We start from the raw sequence: 7,875 nt of genomic DNA, 5'->3' as shown, positions 1-7,875 counted from the left end.
AGATTTCCCAAGAAACAAACAAGCAGAGCCTGAACCTTAATTATACAAAGTAATGCCACAAAGATCACATAGATATTTATTTGACTCCATTACTTGCTCCTTAACAAGGAGACAGTATCATCAAAGGAAGGCATTGTCTTGAATATCTTGAAATTGTTTTTGGAATCTTCATTTTTATCTAGAAGGCTAAGTTTTGCTTCTTCCTTAGCAAAAATGCAGCCATCATCGTTTGTAATCGACTCCAGAAGGAAAACTCTCATGTATATTGTAGCTATCACCCAGATGAGATATTGACAGTAGTAGAGGTAAGAGTTGTAGCCAATATGAATCGGCGACGTCCGATGGCGGCGGGGCGACGAAGAGGAGAGGGAAGATGAGGGAGTGAGGGAAGTAAAACTCATTAATTTGAAAACTCAGCCATGGCAGAGTTTGGGGATCCTCTTCTCTCTCTCTTCTTGTCTCTCTCTTTTTTTTTGTTTTGTTTTGTTTTGTATTTTTTTTTTTCAACTTACTCACCAAAACGACGTTGTTTTGATGAATTTTATTTTCAGCCGTTTGACCTTCCACTCTAACGGATCGCCGTAGGATTTATACCCAAAGGATCCTGACGCTTATACCACACCCCCAAACAATCTTTTAATAATAATAATAATAATAAATATTTGTGGACGAAATAAATTGTGTCTTCCGCACCCCGTTCAACGATAATCAAAAGGCGGCAAATCAAAGGTAAGATCAACATTCTGTAATACACCCTTCAATTTGCCCATTTTAGTCTAAAATTCTTGTATAACTTGTTGTCACAAGCTGGCTCAATTTCAATTTCTTTGCTCACTTTGTTTTACAGATTTGAAAACGATGTACTGGGTTCAACGCAAGATCTATCTTTACAACGTCACCTTTGGACTCTACATGTTAGACTGGTGGGAGCGTTTTCTCTTCAGTATCCTCCTCTTGAATTGATTTGCTCATTCCCCCATTTACTTATTTTTTTATCTAAATCTAGGGTTCAGTCTGCAACTTTGGTCTATAGAAGCTTGGCAGATATATACAATGGAAAACTATACAGATCAATTGGTTCCGTAACAATTGAAATTGATTTTGTGAATTATTATTATTTCTTCCCCTTCTTTTGTGTGTGTGTGTGTGTTCATGTTTTATGGAATTTCAAATTAAAGAGTAGCATTTTGGCTTGAAGTTTGGTGATTGTGAACTCTTAACGATCATAGACACTCTGGTGGTTGTGTTGATGTGGTTCGTTTGCTACAATGGGTTTCGAAATGCCTCTGAGTTCTGCAAAAGGTGATGCACTCTGGTGGTTTTGCCTTTTTTTTTTTTGAAAATCGAATGTTTCATTTCCTTACTCAATATTGTCGTCTTCTTTTTTTATTTTTATTTTGCTGCTAAGTAAGATTATCTATCTATCTATTATATAATTATATAAGTCACTCACACAACTCATTGGAAGCCTCTATTTTCACGCATTGAATCAGTACACATCTTCTCTAAATACAAACATTAATTTTTTTTGAAATTTGACATTTTGCTTAATACACAACCCACCAACATGTAAAAAATACACCATCTTCTTCAATCTTCAAACCCTAAACCCCTAATTTTTAACCACCGGTGGCTAGCCACCTGATGTCATCACTAGCCTCTTTCCCCTAGCACCCCAACCCCTCCCCCACCACCTGCCACCATCATAGTCCAACCAGCCACACTGCAAACCACACCATTGCAAAGCTCATCCCCACAAACCCTCCCACCCCCACCACTGGCAGCTACCATTGCAACACCCATCACCACCATCGTCGGAATACTCTGTGTGTATGTGTGTGTGTGTGTGTGTGAGAGAGAGAGAGAGAGAGAGAGAGAGACAGGATTATTGCTTTTTGGAATACCAAACTGGAATGCTTAACCTTTGTAATTTGATTAAGAGATAAAATAATAATTTAAAAAAAAAAAACAAAATATGTGTACTTAGGGTTATTGGTGATAGAAGCTCCCCAACTCATTAGGTTTGAAGCTTTGTCACGCAATTTTAGTTCCTAAATAACAGCAACAACATTAGATAGCGTTTAGTTTAATTTTTAAAACTCAATTCTGTTTTCAAATCCTGATTTGAATCAAAATTTATAACCAAACAAATTTTTAAAATACAATTCAAAATTACTTTCAAAACTCCTTTCTTCTTCTTTATTATTATTATTATTATTAATCAATCAATTAATCACTTTTTCTCTCTCATCTCTCCTCTCTTCTTTCACCTCTCACCTCTCACCTCTCACATTTTATACATTAATCAATCAAAAAAAAAAGAGTACAAATCAACCAAAAACTATTTTCATAACTCATAATCAAACAAATTTTCTCTTTTCAAATCATAATTCAAAAACTCAAAACTCAAAACGCAACTCTACATTCAAATCATAATTCTAAAACTAAACCAAACGGATCTTTAGATTTTCCCATATATTTATCTTTACATAGCAGTTAAGTTACTGTAAGGACCAAAAGGTAAGACCAACCAACCAAAAGCTATTGTTAAGTTTCCACTAGGCTTTCTCCACTCTCACCCACTATCTCTTCAATTGCACACGTTGGTTTGCATAAACTTCTAATATTGAAGTATGGCCACCGTTGTCATTATGATCATTAGATTATCGACATCATTATTTAATTTTTGTTTGTTTGTTTGTTTTTTTTTATGATGTAAAAACACCGACAAGTTCTGCCTCAAATACCATTTCAGTTGACTTGCCATCATCATCCCTATTGCTTCATTTTCCAAGCACCTTCATCAGTTATCCTCCCCATCCCCTCATTAAGTATCTTTTCTAGATCCTCTGTCACCCAAAACGCATGCATATATGTACTGAAAGGAGCTGCATAATGTGTGTGTGTGTTGGGAGGGGGGGTGGTGGTTTGTGACAACATGAATCCTCTACAACCTTTCTGCACTGTCAGAGGTCACATACATTCTACTTTATATCATAAATAATAGTATTTTTGGAAAGAAAAAATCCTACCATCTAGTGACGAATGACAGACTGGCTGTCCAACCACATATTTTTTAAAGTCTGTAAAACAATTTTCATAATCCAGTGCCTGGAAATAGCTAATCAGCTGGCTTCCTTTTTTGCATTCATATTAATATACCTGATTTAAATGACTCAAATGTGTTTTTTTACCGATTTCCTTTTCTTATGTGCAATTTTGAAACGAAGATGGAGTTTTTAAAATTTTGGATTCTCCTCTTATATAAACATATTCACATCTCATAGCGACAGTTTGTAGATTAAATGGACAATATGGGATTCAGTTTTTAATAGGATTCAGGACCTCACATGGTAAGTGTTGTTTTGATATGCTACTGCCTATTTCCTTTTTTGGGAAACTGATTCATGAAATCTCATCGAGTGCAGGGCTTATTCGAATCTGTTTTAATCTACCAGGTTTATATTTTAGGAATTATTAATCCAATAATTTGAGAATAGGCAATCACTTGTTGGACTGAGAATGAGTCATAAATGGTAATATCATAACACACCACAGTGGCTGCTGCTATTATAGAGGGCATATTCTTATTGTACAGATAACTTTATTTGTTTGACCCTTCCATGTTTTCCACAATTTTCAAGCTAGATTTTTCTGCAAGCCTAGTTCCATCACCCTGTATTTTCCCCTCCAATATATTATGCTTTGAATTAGGGAAACAGTTATAATGCCCTTTTTAAAGGGTAGGCACACAGGTTAAAGAATTGCACAATTATTGACCACACGTGATTATACAGAAAGTGATAATATACTTTATATATGATAGTTAAAAATAGATTAATAGCTGGTTTTCCTCGGAAATAGTAAAGTGTTTAGAAGCTTGACGATGAAAGATATCTAATTTGATTGGTTTGAAATCAAAACTGAAGGAAAAACAAGAACATCTATATGATATTTGTCATTTTTTTACTTCAGGAAAAAAAATTATTTTTGTTGTTCTTGCAGAGTCTCTTTACAAGTCCTTAGTGGAGAACTATGTAATAATGATAAGAGATATGGTCACAAAGAGCCTGTAAGTTACAATGATTTAGTGAATATTTCACTTTTGAAGTTTTGATGGATGTGGATAAGAAACAGGTCATAGAGAACTTAATAAGAACAAGTAGCAATACGGATGACAATGAGCATTCTTAGGAGTAGGACATTATATCTGGTGAGAAGATATATTATGTATAGAAGTTATGACAATGAGCATTCTGGTCTTCCTTGAAACAAGGGTTTATAACTGGAAGTAGGTAGGATTCAATGTTTTCTGTTCTTAGCAGAAGACTTAAGTTTCAAATAATCAGCATCATGAACTTGAATGCAAGGCATAGGAATTCATAAATAAATAATAAGATGAGTATTTATGTTGTTAATTTAAAGTAGAATCCATAAAATTCAAGAAGTATATAGCGGAGGAGTTTAGCTATGTGGAAATAAACATATGTGGTCACTTTTTGTAGTCGTTTCTGCTTTGTCTGTCTTCTTAACTCGGGTAGCCATTTGGATGGATTTTTGTCACCATTGTTTATTTGTATGACGAGTTGGTTGTCATTGCTTCATGGTTTTCATACTTATATGAGTTTATATTTAATTACCATTGTCCATCTAGATGTGATCTCTTGTAATGTAGAGGCATTCCTAGCAACATAATATCGGCATTTTCTATAGGGGCTCTTGAAATTACTTGTTAGTTTCTTTCCTAATGGAATGGCAGCTTAAAGAGTTGATGTTCGTTGTCTGTAATTTTCCCAATCTGTTTAGAATAAATGCATAATCTGTTGCTGCTTTCTGCCTTACTGGTGGCTGATTGGGGGTCTACCTTTGATCTTTTCAGGAATTTATGGCGACTTCAGGACTCGTAGGAACTCCAAATCCTTATTATGGCTAGGTAGTTGTAGTTTGGATTGTACTGCTTTACTTTTGATTGTTTCCATGTTTGTCAATTTTATCTTTTCTCTTCTGTAATGTAAGCTCGCAAAAAGTTTTCAATATTTTAGTGATTTGTTTGTTTTCTCTTTGGTCTTAAAGTTATCTATTCATGGTATATCAACTTTACTTAAAAAAAAAGAAAACACATAAAAAGTATCTATTGATGGTGCTTTGTCTGCTTTCTTGACAATTTAGAGAACGATAAATTAATAATGACACCATAGTCGCGCATACAAACTTGTAAATACATTCATATAAGCATCTAACTGGCCTGATAAATTATCTATCGTTGTCAGGTGGGCTTTGTTTAGTTACTTTTAATGGAAGAGTTGGAAATTTAGTAAAAGTATCATTAGTTTGAAAGGGAAAAGGAAAAAAAAAAAAAAAAACATTAGTTTGGAAAGTGTTCAAACACCTTTGAATCAAGTTGATCTATTTGTGCAAAGTTTTAAATAATCAAAATCAAGAGGCAGCTTAACTTCTGAGCAAAGTGAAGCCTATACATGTAGATTCTTCATTACAAGAGGTAAAGAAGCCTTATGGTTTGTCATCGCACTGTAAATTCCACATGTTGAAAGATATTGTCTCTAGCAACTTCCCATTTATAGGACATGACAGATTGTTGAAACCTTTTTTTCCCTTCTATATGTTAAACCGAGTTATTATAGATGGATGATGTTATTACCTGCATGTCCACAGAGAGATGCAGAATAGGAACTTGAGAAGATATTCAAAGTGCCCTATCCTGATGCTTAATCAAGTAGCATGTTTTTTTAGTTTTTGCAGAAGTTGGTTTCAGCCTCCAGGAGAAAAATCTTATTTATTAATAATTGTGTAACAGTCCTCCAACTTCTTGTAATTTGAGTTTAGAAGACGGAATTTTGTTTGGATGACAGTTTCAAATTGTAGGTTACTATCTTAGTTGAGTTCATTCCAGTAGTAGATACACTTATGCTGTGTTTGGTTGGAGGATTTGAAGAGAGATTTGAAAAGGGAAAGGGAAAAGGTATGTGAAATTAGGTGAAATATAAACATGTTTTATTCATATTTCACCTACCTTTTTCATTTTTCGTTCCAAATCCCTCTCTAAATCTCCCAACCAAATACAGCATTAATTCACTTAATCATAGCCAACTTGACTCTTAGTGGTAGATCACATGGATGCGTCCTTTTCTTGTCTTGTCATAAATTTCTTTCTCAACACTTTCAAGCACATAGTGGCTAAATAAATAGTTCTTCTGATCTTATCCTTATGATCCATAATTGAACTTTTTGTTTTACTGTTACTATTTCACTTTTGCATTTTTTCCTCCCTTTTCCCTTTTCCCTTTTCCCTCCATTTGTGTTAGGGAGGGAAACCTCAAATAAGTTAAACCATCAATAAGTCTTAATAATTGTATTTAATTCCTATAAAGTAGTATTGAAAATAAGGCCTAGCACAATCGTCGTTAAAAATATTTTTATGTGACGATTTTTTGTATATGTCGCTAAAAATTGATAATTAGTAACTTTTTTTTTTGTCATGGCTTTTATAAATTGTCACTAAAACTTACAATTAGTGACTTTTTGTAACGAATTTTTTAAACGGTCGTTGAAAGTTGAAAATTAGTGACTTTTTTTGTGACGATTTTTTTAAACTATCACTAAAATTTATAATTAGTGACTTTTTGTGATAAAATTTTTAATCTGTTGCTGAAAATAAACAATTAGCGACATTTTTTAATAGTGTATGATGAAAAATGTCATTAATTATTATAGGATCTATTGGACAATAAATTCACTTAGTAGGACCTATCTGTAAGTCTCCCAAACAAATATTGGGTGCAACATTGTGTCAACGGACAATTGGAAGGACTAACTTATTAGGTTGGGGTGGGAGTCTCTCACTTAACCCAAAGTGATCCTCATCTGATCTCATATAAAGTTAGTTGCAAAGTTAGTTGTGGTGTCACTATGGTGCTCAATATTACTCAGGGAAAGGAAGAGTGTAAAAAAACAGAGAACTGAGGAGGAATTTTATGGTGCACAGCCCCTTATCATAAGAAAAATTATGAGATTTTATAGTATTAGTTATGAATTACTATGGTGTAGTTAGTGTTAGTTATGAGGTTTTATGTTTTTGTTATGAGTATTGTGATTTGTTTGTTGCAAGGTTTTGTGGTGTTTTTTTCTTTTGATTTTTCGTGGTGTTTAGTTGCGAATTACAAAATTATTTACTGTATATTTTGTAGGGTGCACATTATGATATAGTTATGAAGGTGTATCGTTTCTTAAGGTTTATACTGTAGTCTTTTCCAAGAAAAAAAGGCACACTATTAGAAAGTATTTATGATGCAATCACAGGTACTACTTTGTGGGCTTGATAATCCTTATGAATGAGGAATCGCAAAATAGGATTTTCTGTAATCAAGGAGGATTCTGCTTCTCGCCAAAATACCGCAAGTGGGTCATCTTTTATTGTTTAACTATGATGGGTTAGTATTGTCTCACCAATAGATTTTTTAGGAATATCACATAAATTATGTATGGTAATATATTTTATTTTGACCAGGCATTTGGTCCAGTGGTTATGTTACATCATTTGTGGTGTTAGGTCTCATATTTAATTCTTATGGAAAAGAGTTTGATAAACTCCTATTACGGGGTTGTTGGGTTTGGGCTTGGGTTTGGTGAATTTATTAATGGGGAACTTACCAATAAGTCTTATATACAAAGTTCAAGACCCATCTAATCCTCAAACAAAATACTTGTACCAATTAATCCTATACATTTTTAATTGTTATAAAAAAATCTTATTATTATTATTTTTTAAATTTACAAATACTGTTACATCTTACTACCGTCGGACTTCCGTCAAAACGGTCACTGGAGATTCATTGGAATGTTCAACATCACCGGGAA

The 7,875-nt window shown here is 33.7% G+C and overlaps 1 protein-coding gene across 2 annotated transcripts; it reads left to right on the top strand.

Moving 5' to 3' along the window:
* Window positions 1–617: 617 nt before the first annotated feature.
* On the top strand, window positions 618–7,609 carry LOC114278407 (uncharacterized). 2 transcript variants are annotated; one of them, XM_028220440.2, is made up of 6 exons: window positions 618–729; window positions 848–943; window positions 1,230–1,302; window positions 4,006–4,072; window positions 4,880–4,933; window positions 7,318–7,609. In XM_028220440.2, the coding sequence occupies exons 2-5, from the start codon at window positions 859–861 to the stop codon at window positions 4,931–4,933; spliced, it is 279 nt and encodes a 92-aa protein (XP_028076241.2). In that variant the 5' UTR covers window positions 618–729; window positions 848–858; the 3' UTR covers window positions 7,318–7,609. The 2 variants fall into 2 exon arrangements, with proteins under 2 accessions (XP_028076241.2, XP_028076242.2); XM_028220441.2 differs by lacking the exon at window positions 7,318–7,609 and adding an exon at window positions 5,674–5,869.
* Window positions 7,610–7,875: the final 266 nt, after the last annotated feature.

Source organism: Camellia sinensis, chromosome 1 (assembly GCF_055761805.1).
Source record: "Camellia sinensis isolate YWXY chromosome 1, ASM5576180v1, whole genome shotgun sequence".
Lineage (NCBI taxonomy): Eukaryota > Viridiplantae > Streptophyta > Magnoliopsida > Ericales > Theaceae > Camellia > Camellia sinensis.
The sequence above is the reverse complement of the archived record's forward strand: the minus strand, read 5'-3'. Positions and strand labels throughout refer to the sequence as shown.